Genomic DNA, 20,922 nt, shown 5'->3' on the forward strand with positions numbered 1-20,922 from the left:
AATGCACACAAAATCTCACACGCTTCTCTCTGTTGAAGCATCCATGAAAAGAACACACTCAAACCACCGTTTTATATATCGGCGCTATTGAAAGAAGCGACAACGGTTAAGTAACAGATCAGAGACTGAAAATGTAACGTTAGATCCGACAGAGGCACTTGTTGCTCCAACTTCAGCAGAGCTCTCTCTGTTGTGTATGACGCTAGCTTCTGGGTAGAAGTGTAAACGGAGGTATGGAGAGATCGCGAGTTCTCGTTGATCTCGTCTAGCGGCGCATGTACGCGCATTCGAGCTTGTGCACCCACTTCAGCCGGGGTGCGTGCTAACGTGAACGCGGCTTTGAGCTCAGCGGCTACAGAGAAGATTTAGCTCGATCACAGTGAAAAAAAGGGTGCAAGTCAACTTGTCATCTCGGGGCTTCTGGAGACTTGGATTACGCCGGATTTTACGTTTTTTTTCCGGTTGTTTTTTTACGTTTTAAGACAGGTCCCCAGCAACTTTGGTTGTTTAGGAGAATGCTGCAACACTGTTTTGCTGTGAAGCTCCAGGACTGTTTTGTGGACTAAGAAACTTCACCCGACTTTCCATCGGCATGGGGGTGAGTAGATAATGACTGAATTTTCATTTTTGGGTGAACTATTCCTTTAAGATTGACTGAGGGGACGTATTACGTAGATTGGTGACATAATAATTGGCACAGTAATCGCCCAGATTTCACCGGAATGCTCTATCAAAGCCTGCACAGGCTAATGCAAAGAATCATTATGCCTTTAACCTGCAATTAAACTTTTGTATTGTCACTATGGATGTATAAATAAATTTTCAAGGAAAATGTCAACTACTTGAAACAGTAATTACTGTATATTGTATATACCGTAATTTAGAGACTAAGTGGTTACCATCAACAATAGGGGCAGCCCCCACCCCCCCTCTGCCCACCGCCTCAATCTATTACATTTGCTCATTTAGCAAGGAGCAAAATCCATGACCCTTCTCTGATAACACTACATTTTCAAGCTTCACCAATAATATTGCTGACAACCTACTGTATACTCACCTTAATATCTAAATAGTCTGTGGTTCAGTATTGCATAAAACATAAATGTTTTCATTGTGAATTTGTATTAACCCATTAAATCATTATATTGCTTTCTGCAGCCTTGAAAAAGCCCTGAAACATATAGCAACTTCTAAAAAGCCCACAAAGTATCTTGTCTAATGCATTCACACTGAAAGTTAAGTATCCAACATATTATACAGAAGAAATTCATTACATGATATGATGATAGACTCAACATCACAATGGAAGATGGAAGAACATCTCTACAGGAATAATGACTCAACACATTACCTACCTCAATCTAGAGATGTAAAATGTCAGATAAACATTGGTGTGAAATAGCGAAAAGGGCGCTTTAACAGCCCACCTTGGTACATTAAAAGTGATTAGAGAATAAACTGTGGCTGCTCTAAGGTAGGCTGTATAATCTCTCTTTCAAACAGGCCCTGCCAATAGAAAGATGGAGAATCTGTAGGCCAGGTGAGCAAAGAGGAGAGAAGTAAGTATCTGTAATTGGCGTTCACTTGGCCTTACGCATCTGTGACACAGAGAGCAAAAACTGATCCAGGGACGGATTGGAAAGATGCAAAGAAGGTGGGTGAGAAGGGAGGAAGAGTGCAGAGGGCTTTGGTGTCGTTTGACTGACTGGGTCCCCGGGAGTCGAGCCCTTGATGCACCACCGCTCGCGGCCAGGCAGTGGCCTCATTTGTGAGAGGGAGACGTAGGGATGAGGAGGTACAGAGGCCAAGAAGGGAGTGGAAGAGAGGGAAAGGAGAGGAAAGGAGGACAAGGGCAGAGGTGATGTGAAGCAAGTGAGGGATAAAAAAGAGCTGAGAGGGAAAGGAAAAGAAGCGAGAGAGAGCAATTGAAAAGCAGAGAGAAACTAAATCCATGAGATCAATGACGAGAAAGAAGTATGGCTTGGAAAAGGAATTAGAAATAGAAAGGTATGCACAATAACTCAACACTGATAATGTTCAAACCAATACCAATACTTAAGTGTTGGCTCCTCTGATGGATGCAGCTATATTCAGCGATCACAGTTAAGACCAACACAAAGTACAAATCAACACACCATTCCCTTTACATGCCTGACAAGCTGCTGAGTCACTTATTGTCAGCCCCAACCGCAGTTTTTACAGAACTGTGTTTGTACCAGAAACGTTCAAATTCCACAGCCGAGTGCCACGTTCCAAACAAGCTGTCTCCATTATACAGGCAATACAAGCTGTCTCCATGTTTAGCACTAAATGCCAAGGAATCTTTTTCCTGAATACGTAAGGTACTAAATCTTTGTGCATGTCTTTGTCCTGTGAGCATGCGAGGCCAGCGTACAGTACTTAACAGTAAAAGACAGACGGGCTTGTTAAAAATACACTGTAGCTACTTGACAGCAAGTCATCTCTCTCCATCTCTCCTCCATTATGCAAATTCTCCTGAAGAGGTTGAAATATAACCGGCTAGATAAGGATACATTTCAGCAAACTCAATCTACCTCTCCGCTCCGGCTCCTTCTTCATCTACAGTATGGATTCTTATTAAGTGATTGGCAGATACAAGGGCAAAGAACACTTTCCTCGTTTGATTTCTGAGGCTGACACCAAGAGGCTTCTCTCCTGTGTAGAATACAGAGAGTATGCTGTTCTCACAGACCTATCAGCTACAAACAGGTTGTGAGAGATGTGCCATACAGTAGGTGTCTTGGAGCTATGTAAGAATGCCATGTATGATGTTTCCTCCCTGTCCGCCTTGGGGAATCACTGTGATCGAGCTGAAAGCTCTTTTGGTGTAACAACAGGTGTTATTTTAACCCCTGCAGTTCTGTCAGAAAGTTGATTCCCTAAGGACAGACGGGAGGAGGCAGGATATATGGGATTTTTCTTGCAGATCTATGTACCACACAGGGAAAAATGGAGGGCGAAAGTGATGGAAGCCCACCTAATTTCATCATGTACCAAATAATGCGGGAGGAGAAATGCGGACCTAATTATACAGTCAGTTATTATACATGGATTAAATTGTCTGGGTAGAAAAAACAATGGAGACTAGGATTGCCTGCGCACTCTTTGATTCACCTAATGTGAAACAAAATGTAACCAAGTGGAACAACTGGAAACTAATGGAAACTAAATATTAAATGTCCTTATTTTCAATTGTCAGGATAATTTCCTTAGATAGATAGATAGATAGATAGATAGATAGATAGATAGATAGATAGATAGATAGATAGATGTCTTTTTCTGTGTACAATTTTTAGATGGGCAAATTATTTTCGGAACATTTTTTTCCATGCAGATCAAAAGGAAACAATCAATAAGTATATTTTCTGGTGATTCTGTACCAGTGCGGGATGCATTTTGTGGGACAACTTACCGTAGCTCCAACTCTCCCTCAGATGGCAAGGTAAACCGTAAGCACTATGACACCAAGGGCCCTATCTTACACCCGGCACAAAGCGCAGCGCAAGTGTCATTGCTAGTTTCCGACCGACGCAGTTGTCATTTTCACGCCCAGCGCCCCCGTTGTTTAAATAGCAAATGTACTTGCGCCCATCTGTGCGCCCATGGGCGTGCTGGTCTTAAAATGAGGTGTGGTCAGGCGCATTGTTGGCGCATTGCTATCTTGAGGCAGCGGAAAGCGATTGCGCCATTGACCAACAAAAACCTGGTCTAAAGTCAATGGCATTTTCCTGCTATTTAAAGGGCGCATTATTCAGATAGTAAGATGCGTCTCTCTCTCTCTCTCTCTCTCAAACACACACACACACACACACACACAACGTTACCATGCAAAATAGAAAAATAGGATCATCTACTATGAAAATTTGCACTTTACTTCGTTCCTGACATGTATTTTGTTGCCAAATTGCCATATGCTTTCACCATTACGCAGTGCCAAATGCGCAACGTACATGTCTCGTTAACCATCATCACACTTTGCCAATTGCTAAATATGCAACCTACAACCAAGAAAAACAACACAGTAAATATGTAAAAAGCACAGCCCAACAAAAAGTCATGAAAATAAACTGCAAAGGCATCTTACCTTCACCTGACGCACAACATAGGCCTACCCGCACACACACATCACCATCGTGCACAAGCAGATCCGTTTCCTCAGCAGAAAACCGTTTGTTTCTCCAACTTGCCGAATCTGCCATTTAAATAGCAATGCGCCAAGGTGCAAGCGCACCTGGCTCTTAAAGGAAATGGGAGATGACACTCTGATTGGTTGAGTTCATGTTACGCCAAAAACACACCTATGATTAATTAAGGGACTTAGTACAACCCCTTTGCGCCTTGCGCCTTACTTGGCGCCCACATTGTGCGTCGTTTAACTAGCAATTTGGATTTGGACACGCGCTAAATGCACTTGCACCATGCGCTTTAGACCACGCGCCATGGATAGTTTAAATAGGGCCCCGAGAGACACTTTCAGCCGATGATGCATTTCTTTCCTGATTATCATAAAATGTTTCAGGATATCTTCAATGCACAAGTGCCTACACAGAGGCTTCAACAGTACAATAATGGTCTTCGTCATATAACAACCTCAACTGAGCAAGTACAGCGGATTCAGAAATGGCATCTGAGGGAGCGGTTCGGTATTTTAGAAGTATCTACTGCTGCATCTATCCTGCATCACCACTGCAGCAGCCACTTTAGACTAGTCTTGCTTGAATGTTACACAGTAAAACAAAATCAATATTTGGTAACACAAAACACAAATGTCTCTCAAGCAACCGATTGCCATATCATTCCTTATACCTTCTAATGGAGCAAAGAGGGAATAATTAGACTTTTAACGACAATTAGAGTGGTTTCAGGGACGGAAAAACACAGGGCAGCAAGCATGAGGTAAGATGTGTAATTTGTGCTTTTGAGTCTGGAAGCTCATTTTTGCAGAAAGGCCGTTATATAATGTTTTTATCTTTTCATACTGGTTTCATGTCTGGCATTCATCTTTTTCTTTATTATTTAGTAAGGATTCACAGTTTTGAAAGGTGCTGTATGAATAAGGTCCTTCTTCCACTTATTCTTATTCTTCTTTTTAATGTTTTATTACCCAAGACTGACATTCCTACTCTGAGATGTCTGATTAACAGCACACAGGGTTTGACAAAACTGATCAGAATGTCTTGTACAATGTGTTTTGAGCATATGGTGTCAGCGCCGTCAATTCACCCACAGAGCATATCACAAGACGAGCCGGAATAGAACAGAACTTCACTGTGCATAAAATATATGAGCAAAACAACAGGGGATAGCACTTCTATCATTAGAGTCTTCTCGCTCTTCGATGTAGGTGCTGGCACTTTTTTTTCAAAAAGTTGTTTAATGAAACAGTTCATGAAATGCATTTGTCCTCAAGATACAGTATCAACAGCGCTAGTGGCAGAGTACTGACAGCAACATCTGTCACTTTGAACAGGCTGTGTTCTGCCCACAGCCAAAAAAAGAAGTGTATGGAACAGACTGTCGAGGACACAAAAAAGACTGAGCACAAATGAAGAGATGTTTGGAAAAACACAATCTTAAAGGTTTGGAGCGTAACTATACTATAATGGGATACATGGGAGTTTTTTTTGGTTGCTTGCAAGATTCCTCCGCTGCAATCAACGCATAGTGCCTTTTCAAATATGCAAAGCGGTCCTTATCTGCTACCTACAACCATTATATAAAGGAAGAAAACAGTGGAGAATTAATGAACCTAGCTCAGACTGAGCAGCCATTTGAAACTACAGTGTGTGAAGTGAAAGTCAAGCCAAGGACAGAGCTGCATGGGGAGTCCTCAAAGACTCTGGGAGTCCGGGGCTACAGCAGGACAGGCTTACAGCTGCAAGGTAATTCCTGTGCTTTTCCATTTCCCTAGCCAGCCAATAAGACCCAGATTCTGCAAACTCAAGCTTTTTCTCAATTTTCCACCTCTCTCTCTCTGTCTTGAATCCTTTCTTGGTCCTATCCTCTCTCTCTCTGTTTCTCTCTCTCCCTCTCAGCCCAAGTAACATCTCCCACAAATCTCCCACTCATGTTGTTGAAAATTTACTCTATTTTCTCTCTCTGCTCTCTCTCCTTTTTTTCTATTGCCTTTTCATTGTTACTCTCTACCTATTAGAGCTTCCTTCCACTTCTTTCTTCACTTACCTATCTTCACCCCCCCCCCCCTTTCCTCCCCCCTTCCTCCTTCGCTCTCCCTCTCTCTCGCTGAGTGGGCAGTCTGTGCCTGTTGGGTCTCTGGTGTCTGGCATAAAGAGATGCTTCCAACACTCTCCAAGTAGCTCACTACATCTCCTGGAGCCTTTCCCACTGGCTCTGGCAGGTGTTCAACATCCTGGGAGACTTATCCTGTGTGTGTGTGCATGTGTGTGCATGTGCTGCACTGTAGCTTGTGTTTGTGTGTGTGTGTGTGTGTGTGTGTGGGTGTGTGCGTGTGGGTGTGTGCTGCATTGTAGCATGTGTTTGTGTGTGTATGTTAAGTAATTCATGTAGATGTGATGTAAATAATGTAGCTGTGTGTGTACAATACATGTCAAATGTGCATTTTGCTGTTACAAAATGACCATAGCGGTGCTGCTGTATGTTTATGTTGCATGTTTTATAATTGTTGTTGCTGTCTCCCTGACCCCGCTGACTCCTTCTCCAATAATCCTGCAACATGCTTTCTTCAAAACACCTCTGCTTTCATACACATGCACACCAATGTACAGGCACACGCATGTGCCTACACACACACACACACACACACACACACACACACACACACACACACACACACACACACACACACAACGATCTCCTCCAAACACACAACCAAGGGGGATAGCAACATTTCTCCAAGTGCAGGGAATCATAGCAATTCAAAAGATCAAAGGAGAAAATAAGAACTCTTCTTCTGATCCCCAACAGATGGAGGAGGAGGACAGAATGAACAATAAGCAAGAAAAATAAATTGAAGGGAGATTGCCAACATCATGTGTTGGCAGCGTTAAAAAATAATAAATTTGCCGTTTTACAAACTCTGCCTCTCAGTTAATTGTGTTTTGTTTCTTTTCAGTGAACAAAAGACAAAATGTAATTGTTACTATACTGTTTGAATCCATTACACCATTAAGTTTGTTTATTTATTTGTTCTTTGCAAGCAGCCTCATTATCAGGACAGGGAATAAAAGGTAAAATGTAGAGACACAAAAACAGAAATGGCAAAAGACATATTGGAGATATACTGTATACAACAACACACATTATACATGCATACAGGCTGGAGTTGTGGTAACAATATATATATATATACATATATAACCAATAAGAAATGTATTTCCAATGGAGATTTTTCCTCAGATGTTCACATGAAGTCAAAGATAGAGCAGATGAAGTCATTCTTTCTGAATACAAGAGGAGGATTGTGGGAGTTGTGTGAAAAATAACAGCTGAAGTGTGAAGATTCATCCCAACAGTATAACTCAATAATCAATAAAAGTAATGAACAGACAAAATGTGTAGAAAATGACTTCCTCTAGTGCTGTAGCAGCCGATGTGCACGATAAGCTTTGATAGCACACAGGTATGGAGAAGTGTCTGACACCCGACTGACTGACCTGAATTTGCCTTTTGATGCTCATGGCACCCTGGTGACTGTGCCATGGGAAAACTACATAAGACAGCATGTGCAATCATACTTAGGCTACCAAGAAAAATCCCCTATATCCTCCCCTATGTTATACGCTATATACAGTAAGCCTATAGCCTGTCAGTTTCTGCATTTGTAGCTGAGTTAGAACATACTTCTTTCCACTCCTTTAAATTTCTTCACTAATGCAAATGGTTTCTACACTTGTCTGTCAAGAGCCCCATTAGAGCACTTTCATGGAACTTTGGCGCATCGACTGTGAAACTTTCTGTCAGAGTTTCTATCTCTAATAATGTGCATCAGAGCTATTGTCACTTTCCGCAACTTGGGAAAAGAACTTTTCACTAACTCGCCCATGCAGCAGGCCTTGAGATACCGGAATAAAGATTATAACAGCTTGATTTTCTTATGATATTCTTATTGATATTCTGTGAAACTAAGCATTATCCTCTTGAGTAGTTATGAAATACACCAGGACTGGCTGTCACTGAGTAGAAGAGGATCACAGTCTGCTTTTCATGATTTAATGTCAAACTCATTGCCACGATTAAAGTCTTGCTCGTTGGATTGTTTAATTAAATTGACTGCCTTTTTATTTTTATTTTTTTTACATTTTTACAAATTTTGACTTTACTTATGATAAATGTTGCATGTAAATGTTTTATCAATTGTCACTGAACAAAGAACCATATCAAACCTTGCAGTCAGTTGTGGTTTCTGACTTGAGAGCATGCAAATGATATGAATAAAAAGCAGAAATAATGTATGATGGTTTCATTAGCATGCCCGGATTATCCCACCTATGCTGCTCCGTCAACCCATCCTGTCAAGTACCCGCCCTGCCAGATAGGTTATGTAAGCGATACTAAAAATGGCTCAATAATTACATAAAATGTAGCCTATTAATAGATCATATCATAGTGTGACATGCAAATACGCTTACATGCCCACATCACCGTCTGAAAGCATATTGTCTCGCGAGACGCAGCCCTGGGTCTAATAGAGAATCAGAGATGCAGCACATAACTCACAAGCTGAGATCATTTCAGCAACCAAGTTAGAAGAAGAAAAGCATGAGGATAAATGTACAGGCTTCAACCAGAAGATAAAGGCCTGAATAAACCTAACCGCAATGACAGAGGTAATAACAAGACAAGGACACATTTCAAACAATGCACGACTTGAGCACAGTTGAGTGAAGGGACACTCGCTCCTCCAAGGCAGACAGATCACATTACGCATGAGTCATATCATACAGGCCAATAAACCATATTGCACACGACTAAGCAGGCAGTAAGTGAGTTGAGTTGTCATCACCATGCACAACGAACGTCTAGTGCAGAAGAAACCAAACTTATTTTACCACTGAAATTTTGTTTTGATGAAGAGGAAAAAGCTTTTCATCCATCAAAGACAATGATAATGTTATATATTTACAAGTTGTTTTTTTGTGTGATATAGTTTTTTCGCCCTGAAAACATGACATAGCCTATTATGGTTAATATGTAAAGTGAGGGATTAAGTGGCAGGAATAAAGGAAAAACATTTGTTCAGCAATCTGTATTGAAAAGGTTCCATTGGACAGCTGTCATCAAATCAACTCCTCCACGGCTCCAACCTCAAAATCCACACATTATTAATAAAAATTAATATATCTGGAGTGAAATCAATGTCCCAAACATTTCCCATAAAATTTGTGAATTAATGATTAGTCATATTAGATATTAGCTTATAACTTAGCTTCATGTATAGCATCTACCATCTTCTTTTCCATCTCAAGTTTATTCCATATTTCATTTATGAATATTAATAATTAGTGTGCTGGTCAGCATGGGGCTGAATTAAAACAATGGTCTCTGCCTAGGATTTCATCTCCCTCCTCTGCTGTATATTGGGTCTCTGCTCGTTTCTGGGCTTGGAATCCTTTATTTGAAATTGGAAGGATAAGATAAGGAAGGATAACGCTCTGCAGCTCTGATCTTATCCTTGAAGTGGGTGCTGCTTCCTTTCTAATACAAGTTATTTAAGTCTGGTCTGGATTTTTAGTGGCAGAAACAATCTATCTCACCCATACAGTACACAAACATTTTATACATTAGCTGTTTTGGAATCTCTGTATTTTTTTTTTACTTCAAATCAACATACTGTAATAACTGTCCCATTAGTTGATTTTATCAATTATTGTGATAAACATGGTAAGGAAAAGGACAGATGATTTGTAATTAAATGCTGTTTTCCTTGAAATACAATATTCTATGCTGGAGGCTTTGGAGGCTGGAGGTTTTTTTATAATAAACTCACAAACATATCATAATCCAACAAAATCACAAAAGTCACAAATCAAAAATGTGCCCACAAGCAAACACACACACACACTCACACGCACACACACACACACACACACACACACACACACACACACATACACTCTCTCTCTCTCTCTCTCTCTCTCTCTCCTCCATGACATACCTATAGCCTATACCTATAGCTCTATGAATACATCCCAAGTTATTACCATCAAATCATGCTATGGCTAGACAAGCGCTCTGCCTCCCTGCCTCTCTTGCCCTCCCTCCCTCTTCTCCCCTTTGCTTTATCGATCTGACAGTTGTCAAATTGCCTTTCAGCCAGCAATGCAGGCGCCCTCTTCAACCCGCCAGTGAAACACGACTTGTTGACAAACAGGCTGTCTCCCAGTGAGCACTGTGCCGACACCAGCCCCTGACAAGCCTGCTCAGCAGACATCCAACTGTTTCCTGACTTTAATCAAATTAGAGTCACCAGAAATCAATCCCATAACCTTGGCCAAATGCTAAATCAACACAATAGTTGGCGCCACTGGTATATTTTTATGGCTGAAAACTGGCATGGGAAAGACGGGAAAAACATGCACTCTTGGAGTGAGTATTGACTTCCACAGAGAAATCTAAAGCAACGCTGGCTTGTCTCATATATAATGCTATTTAGCTGGAACAGGATGAGTTTGCTTGGCTTGGCCTTTTCTAAGTATAGATTTTCATAAAGGCAGTACTGTCATAATCATCTTCTGGCAATGGCAGGGGATGCTTGTTTGAAGATGCAAGTACATGCATTTTTAAAATGGTCCTCCTTGGCATTTTTCACTGTATTGCTCAGAGAGCAATGATAGAAGTGTGGCCATGACAACACAGGAGCGGCTGCTCGCTATCCACCCAAGACTCATTAAAAATTAAAAGGGGGAAAATAATGAAATAAAGCAAGGCTGTGAAGGACATAAATATATAAACAAATGAATATATACAGCTCAATCTCAGAGGAGACCACTCTTCTACGTTTTCTCACTTCAGGTGAGTCCTGGGCAAAATGAGATGGATAAATCCAGGCTGAGTGCCAGTGTGAGGTCAATCCATTGATCTGTCTCTCTCTCCCTCTCTCCCTCCCTCCTAAAAGAGGGAGCCTGTGCTGCTGTGTGAGAGTGACTAAATTACTGAGGGATAATTAGCATGGGCTTGAAGCAAGTGTACCATATCTTTGCTTGTGCATGTGTGTGAGACAAAGAGAGTGTGTTTTGTGTGTGTGCACGCATGCAGGTACATGACTTCAAGACAAGAGTCTGAGGCCTGATGGGACAAATCAGACTGAAAAGCATAAAGACAAGTTATTCTCTTTAACTCTTCGCTGTTCCTTTCCTCCTTGGAGAATCGTCAGCTTATCACTTACACTGCAAGCTTCCCTTTCTCTTTGTCAGACCATTAAGCTTGTGCTCTCTTCTCACTGAGAATGGGCATTGTGGTAACTAATTTGTAATAATCTTTTTGCCTTTTTGTGCCCAGCTGGATGCTGCTGACTGTCTAAAAGAGAATACAGATAATGGAAGAATGCAGACAACACACGCATGTATTACTATGCATGAAATCAATGAATCTTAACAAATGCCTTGCAGTCATGTAAAAAGTGGTGTAAGAAAAGCATTATCACAACAGCAAGATACACAGAGGCATTGGAGCGATGCACAAGTGTAAGGTAGCTGGAAGCATCATGGAAATCCGTCTCTAGGTTAAGTACAAACATTTTTCAAAAGGTACAAAAGGTGCCACCCTAAGGGGAGAGCTAGTAAAATCAAAGAGTCATTAACTCATCGCTTTCATTTGAGTCACATCCAGAGGGTGTTAAACAAAGCAAATGATTCACTGAGAACAAAAAAAAGTAGATACTGTATATACTAAGGCATAAAAAGACAGCTATTGTCGTAACTTCCACCAAGGTGAATGTAAATAGCCTGTGAACAGAATCCCTGTGGGAGGAGGTATTTCACTAATTTGATGAATGGCTTTAATAATCAGGGAAGCCCCAAGGGAACAGTGGATGAAACAACAAGAAGCTCCTGTAATGAAGAGACCCACTGCAGATATTTATCTTGATCCTAAAAAGCTTTAATGTAGATAACTAACTAGTGGAAGTTACATCTTGGTACCGAATACGGCAAACACCTTTGGGGGTTACAGTGCTTTGTTACAGCGCTTTGTATTGTTACTGAAAGAAAAACATGCTCTTCAGGAGAATACTGTTATCACCCAATGCCAGTGCTGTAACAACATGTCATTATTTAGCAACCAAATCCATTCGGTTTACTTTTTAACTGCAATTTCCTCATTAATAGTAACATGTTCACACAATGTTGCTACAACTCCATTTACAGACAAAGACCAATATGTTATGCCTGAACAGTTGTGTGAATCCTACTATCATCCCGTCTTACTGTGCCAAGGGATTTCTGTACAGCACAGTTACTGTTGTCGACAGCTTATAACCAAATGTGAAAAACACATAATGCTGATAAACAAAAATATGTAGTCTGGGAATTTGCCACAAAGTCAGTAATGCTCTATTTGGTTCAGAGTCAGCGGTGGGGCGAGCCGACAGGAGTCTCCTTGGGGAAATAATCGCTTGCTGCGAGACCTTCAGCCTCCATTCAAGGTGGAAGGTAAAATAATGAAATAAGAATGGAGCCGGTAATCAAGCGAGCAGCTGTCTGCCTGTTGCAGCTGATACTCCAGGCCTCCGGAGTGAATTTTTCATAGCCCTTGGGACAGAAGACTCACAGGCTATTTCCGCCTTTCCTCCCAGTGTGTCGCAACACAATGTAGCAAGTTGGTGTTGACACCACATGGAGCTTGGAGCCATCGGCGAGACTCCTCACTGTACTCCATCTGGACTCCCCAGGGATGAAAGCTAAAATTAGGTTCCTTCCAAGCATGTTGCCCTTGAGAGCCTTTTTGTGATGGTGTGCACGCTTTCATGAGCCGGGACAGTGGCGTGCAAGAACGGCTTTGCTTCACTGATGGACCACGGCACTTAGAGCATTCTGCAAATTTAGATCAACATGCAGTGATCCGTGTCAAACTAAATTTGAAGTTGAATTAAAGTTGAATTTGGATGAAATCTGCCATTCAGAAATGTAAATATGTAAAGTATTTCAATTCAAGTCAGTCAGCCTAATGCTAATTTCAAGCTAGGGTTGGTCCAGTGATTACACATGCTCACATCCCCAGTGAGTGTATACAACCAGCACTTCATCATACATACAAGGTACAAACTTACATATTCTCCATCCTCTGGATTATAAAATCAGTGTCAGAGTAAGTAATTCACCACGTCTCGAAATACCCAATTTTGCCCAGTCCTGAGCGTCTCAACCACAGGTTATCCCGCTGAAGCTCTCTGTCCATGGCGTGTACTGCATGTGAAGAGAGATAAGGACCCACACAAAGCTAAACTCCCCAGGCTCACCACTAAATGTCACATCCTGTGGACCTATCCCTCACTGCCTTTTCCAGTGCCTGTGATTTCAATTCCCTAAGACCTTTCTCCTGTGATCAAAGCCATGATGTGTCTCTTTTGATTTTTTTTTCCTCTCTAGTATTTCAGTGCAATTTTCAAGTGCTGATCTTTTTGTTGTTATGCTGCTTTCATTTAGCAGTGAGACCAGGGTAAGCATCCAGCTCTTTCAAATGAACGTTTTGTTTCTATTTACAGTTGAATAAACCTCAAATGAAAGTAGCTGTTTCAAAGACTGGACTTAATCAACAATAAACAACTTTACATATGCAATTTGGCCCAAATTTTGAGATACCCAGAATTGAAAGAGCATCACTTGCTCTCCAAAATCTCTAGAATTAATTCAATCTTTAAAACATCAGTGTTGTCAACATAATATTGATGCCAGACTGACTCAGTAATATTTATTCAGCTGTAGGTCATGACAAGTGTAACTACTTCACACCAGACATTAGTCTACATACTGCTTCCACAGAGGAAGCAGTTGTCCCCTCAAGTTTCGACATGTTAAAATCCACCATACCTCCTGTATCCTCTCGTTGTGGGAGCGCACCGCTGTGCGTCGTCTCAACCATCCTGTCATTCTCCTGCTCGCTCCTGTCGAGCCTCCGCCAGTGGCCTCCACTGTGACAGCATGAGTGTACAATCTGTTGCCCCCACCCACACAGTCAGAGCTCCATTAAATTGAAAGCCAATGCAAACTGCCTGGGCTGGCCGTCCTCATTAAGGGGACACCAAGCAGAGGACTGGCAGAGGATCCCAGACACTTTGGAAGCCTAATGAATTGGTACACGCCCCCACACTGTGAAAGTGGTATACACACGGATAACAGGATGAACACTACCAAAGAGCAGAAACATTGCGTTGGCTTGTACTGGAAATAAAGGGCTCAGAATTGATGATAAAACACTGCGAGGCATCATCATTTTGTCTTACTCTGCCGCCAAGGACACAAGCTCACAAGCCCACACATCCACACACAATACTCACTCATAGCTAGGTCTTCCTCCCGTCTTCACCGGCTGTGCGAATGTAACCTTGTGAGACCTGACCCGTGTGAGCCTGACAGGTGAGAGGCACACTCGGACACATGTGGCACGCAGCGAGGCGAAGGTGCTGTTCTACCTAACCCGGACACTTTGTCATCACGCAGGAACATATATTTTGACGTCTAACCTCACAGGCGTTCGATCTACACATCAGCCTGGGGGGTGCAGGGGTGCAGGGGGCCGACCGGGCTGCAGCCAAATGCACTTATCTGAAACAAATGAGTCAGGGCTGGATCTAACAGGCGCTCTCCGGAACGCCGCATCTAGCCTGTCTGTTCTACATGAAGGCTCAGCTCCCCTCTGCCTGGGAAATTTATCAACCCACCAGTGTCTGGCCTGATAAAAAAAATAAATAAAAAATAAAAAAAACTCCCCGGGGGATTACTTAACCTCAAAGGATACCGCTGCTCTCATTTCTGGTGCTAGAGCCACTGTCTTCCAAAAGTGAAAACAAAGGGCTTTTTTTAGATGAAGATTGTCTTTTGGATCTGGATTTAAAAATCTCTACAGTCCCATTTCCAGATGAGTTTTCATTCTTGTTAGACTCCACGCCCCGAGGCATTCTTCTTCATGGCTAGTATGAGACATGGACTGGGAAAGAGAACACAGCTTTTAAAGCCGATTTTAATTAAGTCCCTTTGGGAGTAATGCATGCTAATTGATTTTCTAACCTGTCCAAGATAGTTAATCCATTTGCAACCGCTATATACCACACTCATTTATAGTGATTGAGCTAAAGCTAACTTGCTAAGCAGAGAAGGCTCAAGGGACGGCTGGTGAGACACAATGATGAAGTGGTTATCACACACAATTAAATAACAGTAAATCTATGTTTGGACTTACTGTAGAAAGGTGAAATTGCTGGGCTGTGTTATGTGAAACGACAATTATCTGAAAAAAGCTACACCACAAAACCAAACTGAAATGCTGGATTGATGCTGGGATATATGAAAGAGTTTAATTCCAAAACGAGGTATCCAACATTTGAAAAAGCTGACACTGTTAAAATTAATCCCAGCTGAAAATAAGACTCTTCATGGAATAGTAATGAAGTTATTTCAGCAGCTGTCTTAAAACCTTTACTTACAAAACGGTAACATATTAGAGGTCGCAGTCATCTGTGCCTTTTAAATCAATATCAGGTATCAATATATTCCAAAACAGATTACTGGATGCCATTGTTTAGGATATTTAAAAATTGGTTATAGCTAAAAAGAGAAGACCAATTTGTACCATAATAAGGGTGACTGTTCAAGTAATTCAGTTCCAAGTCTAAGAACCATAATTACATATTCACAGCTGCGAAACCAAAGACCAGGATGGACATTTCCATTAGATCAAAGTATCAGAACAACAAACTAATCTTTACCATTGTGTAACTGGGTCTGAATCCTCCTGCTGTTTCCATTACACACCCCTTCACTTATCTTATCAGGATATTACCCCCTATCGCTATTCTACTTGTTGAGGCTGCACAGACTGTCTCCATCCACAGACACCGAGATCTTCCTCTCTAAGCTTCATCCCCCACAGCTGCTACCAGCTCTCCGTGTTATGGGATAAGTAATGCAGATGCCAGCCAGATTTATCAGAAAGGCTGGCTGTTTCTGTCTCTAAACCGTGACGGTGTATTCATTCAAACTAACTTAAACCATGACAGTAGTAGTAATTTATGGCTCAGAAATATGAATATTGATTTTTCTTTTGCTGTATTTCTCTGTCTGATTTTTTGACAGCGATACATTGGGAATATTGCTTTATGTTATGTCATATTCATCCAAAAATTATTAAGTATACAGTGTTTCCCAAAAGGGGAGGAAAAGGGTGGAAAAGCCTCTGACAGCATTTAGGCCATCATGGGACACTAAAATGCTCCACTGAAACCAGTACTAATGAAACTATTGTAGGTGGGTTAGCAGCTCCTTAAAGCAGGGTGACCCACTGCACCTACTCAATCAAGAGTGAATTCACAAAAACACATAATTGAACAATTAAATGTTTTTATGTAGCTGCAGTGAGGGATGAATCTCCATCATATCAACAATGGACAAGACTGACTGGCCGATTTAATAAAAGGCCAATATTGGTTTAACCCTTTATTTTGCCATAGCCAACTAGTCAGAGAAAGTGGCGGTCAACAGAACAAATAGAGGTACCAACTGGCAAAGGGCACCGAAGAATTCACCCTCTCGCTCTCTTTCAAGTGGCACCTGGGTGTGAATATATTTTCACAGCAGGGTGAAGCTAAAGGTGCGAACAGGGCATCCAGAGCCTTCACCCACCCCCAAATAAAGACACCTAGGGCAGCACAGATCCCCTCTCTCCTCTGGGTGCTCCCAGGAGCTCTCTGTAGAGATGGAGGGGTGGGGGGTTCAATATGGCCGTTTCGTTCGCTATTCTTGCTTGTTCTTGAGTCGGATCCGGATCCGCTCCAAAATGTAATGGGTTCTTCCTTGGCCAATGCTACACCCTTCCACGAAGTTTCATAAAAATTGGGCCAGTAGTTTTTCCGTAATCCTGCTAACAGACAAACAAACAAACAGCACCGAAAACATAACCTCCTTGGTGGAGGTAATAATTACTTTAATGTCCACATAGCTAACTTCAGTCAAGACTAGGCTGTGTGCTTCCTAACCGTTATGGCCTTAACTTGAACAGCTAAATTAACATAGCTGTATGGGTATGCATAAGATTCTACATTCATATTAAGCCTACTCACTTGACATAATTTGTGTTTGTCAATGTCCAAGACATTGTTTTGCTTAGGCTATATGCTTATGGATGGATCATTTAAAGTAGCCTACAGTGTTCAAAATTAACATTTGGTTACTCTAAAAAATAAATGTAGGCTAGTCTTAGACAAGATAGTAAGTTTTTACACCGGATATGCTGAGTTTAAGGATGATAAGCCTTTATCTATTACAAATCACAGATCCTTATTTAGGATTTGTGACCGGAAGGTCGCGGGTTTGAATCCCCGGACGGACCGGCTAGGGAATTCTGTCAGTAAAGCACGTGACAGTGGCCAGCAGCAGAAGACTGGGCAGCGAGCAGGTGTGAATTTGCATAACTATGGGCTATACAGTATGTGAAGCAGGGCGCTACTGTAAAGGAGTGCTCACTCATGAGTGCTCAGTTGATATTCCCTGGATAAATTAAAGTTAGAACAAAAAAAACAAAAAACTTTTAAATTATCTTGGGTGGGCGCCAAGCAGGCCAGGACAGACTGGCCAGAGCCTTCACAAAGCATACAGCCTGCAGAATGGCATCATTTAACTCATACAGGTAGGCCAGTACATTTTCAAATCTCATCCTATTTTGAGAGTTGTGATGCAGCGTGTCGGTCCTAACCCTAACGAAAAATCACCAACAGGCCTATATGCATGAGTTATAGCGTGTTTGTGATGCCTAATAGTGAGTTTAGAGTGACCTGATGGTAGTTTGTGGTATTTTTTCTGTCTCATATGGTATCACTAGGACCCTTTTTTATTTTACTGTTATTCCTGTCCTTTTAAAATGTATCATAGTATCACTACAGTTCCCGTTGCAGTCCTCTGAAAACAATTCAGCCTAGCAGCCTTGAAGACATCTTGATCAGGCTATTTCATCTGGTTCAACCAGCCACCTGAAATATTGCAGTGCCCGTGCTTTATGCTGAAACACAAACAGCTTAAAAAAGCCCCATTCGCTGTAACTTATTTTTATTAAAAAATGGGTCATTCTGAAGCCAATTCATAATTAATTTCAGTGTAGGATAATAAAAGCGATTATGAATTTGTGGTGTAGCCTATAGCCCACAAAGTCTAAAATAGGCTATTACACGCTATTAATAAGTTATTAAAACTGATCGGTCATACTGTGGGGGATTAAATGCTACACAACCCCGTGCTAACCCACCACCTTCAGGCAGAGACATTAGTTTAACAAAAACATTATAAAAGCGTGATATTCAGAAGTTTTGACCAGTCTATTGGTTAGTTGATTCCTCAACCTCAAGTGACCACATAGGCTCCTCTGGGACTACAAGATAGAGTCGACAGGTATCTATCGGGTAACGCTTGTTTGTAACATAAGAAAATAAATTGATAAATTTAAAAAATAATAATAAAGCACCACCAGAATCATCAAGGCTCCAGGCAACCCCACCCAGTCACTCCTATTCTGGAGTAAATATCACAACATTAGGATCTATCGGCTACTTCTTGCCAGCATACCGCCAATAAACAGAGAAATAGCCTAAAAAACAACAACAACTTACCATTTCCAGAGATGTGATTGTCTACCTCGCCGTGTCCGACCGTCTTGAAAGCGGCGTTAAGTTGAATATAAAGTCCCGCGTAATGTAAAATCCCTATCACCACTCCAAACGCTCCCATTGCTTCAGCTGGTATTTCGAGTGCTGTGTGAAAATGTCACATTAGGTGGAGAGCATCGAAAAATATCCCCACCCGTGCTGGCTGTCTGTTGGTCTCCGAGAAATAGAGCAAGCCCTCACAGACATAAAGTGGGTGCTGGTGACAGACGGCTTGCTGCTTTCAGCGCCACTGGCTCCTCTGTTCGGCTCTGCACGGGAGATGCGCCAGCGGCGGCGGATGGAGAGCGAGCGTGGAGACAGGTGCAGCGGCTTGTATGGAGAGTCAATTAGGCGGAGGGATCTCATAATAATGATGGTGTGTTTTCAACTTTAATATTTAGACCCGTTATTAAAGTCTATGATATGAAGCTGGTTCTAATATATTCTCGATACAATGGAAATAAGAGATCAGTTAACATTTGCTGTGAATTAGAAAAAGCTTTCCGACGTTTTCATTGCCATAACTTAATCGTTTTCACACTTGTTACATTTCCCACATAATTCACTGTAATATTTATTTCAAGAATTATATGATTACTCGATTGGCACATGTTTTCCATAGAGGATGTAACCTGGAGCTATCCAGCTCCACATGTAGGTTTGCTACTGCAGTTAGATCCACTAAACATCAGTCTTATCCTGCAGGATGCTGGGAGACTCACATGTTACTTCAGGAAAAATCCACAGTACCAGTTCCAAACTGCTGTCTACCACCATAATTAAGCAAGAGCATAACAGAATGATTAACCTAGGTCTGGCTGTCCCAGATGTTTGCTCACATGTTGCATTGCCTCCTATGGGGTCTCCCATTGGCATGCAGACAGTTTGCAGCCTCCTAATGGGCATCGAGATGGAAATGATGCCCTTGAATTTTAATGGTCATCCTTGTGAAGGCTGGCTACTTATTTGTGGTGTGGTTGAATAACTGAGTAGAGCATTCATAAAACAGCACACGCGTTATTCATCAGGGCGATCAGGGCGTCGATCGCCACAGTGTTGTGAAGTGCTGCGAAGAAGATTTCTGAAGAGTAGCCCACAGCTGCAGGTCCTCCATCACTGCATCTATTGTGTAGATTTGCCTTCACATGCTACAAAGCTGTTTCTGATGTGAGCCTATGGTTAGTCACACAGTAAAGGTTGAGCCATCCAAGATTGACACTGCACAAACATGTTTGGGCTCAGTGAAAAGACATGTGGCCTTAGCCCATGCTCTTTCTCTCACAGTACAACAGCCCAAAGATTCACTAGATGTTTGTAGGAATCTTGCATTGAAGATACATGATTAAAAGGACTATTCTCTGTTGTATCTGTGGGTATTCTGCAGAGAAATACATAAATCAGCATAACTTCACAATACACAGCACATGATACCTCTCTCTGTATCCCTTACTGTACAGCATGTACTAGCTGATGCACGAGAGATTGAATATCCCTGACATATTCTCTCACTTTCATATAATTGCTGTTGTTTACAGGGAAATATATATCTTTATATATCTGTTGTACATTAAAATAATGCCTAATGCCAAGATGAAGTCCAAGATCCTGACAGGCCATCTGTGCTGACCTAACAAGACAATTCTGCTCTCCTCTTTCGCTAATAGGTAAACAAGTTAAAATATGTGATAAGCAAACGACGCAAAAAGGCCAGTGTGTATCTCTGGTTTTTCAAGAGAGGTGTAATCCACCCACATTTAATATGCAGTCTGCATACTCATTTGTTTTTGCTTGAGTGTGTAATTAATTATTATCAAAGGCAAGAGAACCATTTATCCTGGTGACTTTGATCCATCTGTGCAAGAGCCTCACGTGTAGAGCTGACTGCGTGCATTTTAGATTTGCCGGAAAAAAAAGGTCAACATTTGTTTAAATATATGAATAGATTAAGACTGTTATTATGATTATCCAGGTTCATATGAGATGTATTACAGTCATATGGAGATCGCAAGCGGGGGCTATAAAATCAGTTTGTTTGCTAGAGCTTGAATGAGGTATTGAAATTCAAGGCACCTGCT

General features: G+C 41.6%; 1 protein-coding gene across 1 annotated transcript in view; it reads right to left on the reverse strand.

Moving 5' to 3' along the window:
* LOC139652010 (V-set and transmembrane domain-containing protein 2-like protein) overlaps positions 1-18,929 on the reverse strand; it is a 30,136-nt gene extending 11,207 nt beyond the window's left edge. The window contains exon 1 of the mRNA XM_071528931.1: positions 18,812-18,929. Within this exon, the coding sequence (XP_071385032.1) occupies positions 18,812-18,929 (118 nt within the window). The remainder of the gene's footprint in view (positions 1-18,811) is intronic.
* Positions 18,930-20,922: the final 1,993 nt, after the last annotated feature.

The sequence above is a fragment of the Centroberyx affinis genome, unplaced genomic scaffold (assembly GCF_046629955.1).
Source record: "Centroberyx affinis isolate AG114_WGS23_722 - 3 ecotype Tasmania unplaced genomic scaffold, CSIRO-AGI_Caff_v1 ptg001738l_1, whole genome shotgun sequence".
Taxonomy (NCBI): Eukaryota; Metazoa; Chordata; class Actinopteri; order Beryciformes; family Berycidae; genus Centroberyx; species Centroberyx affinis.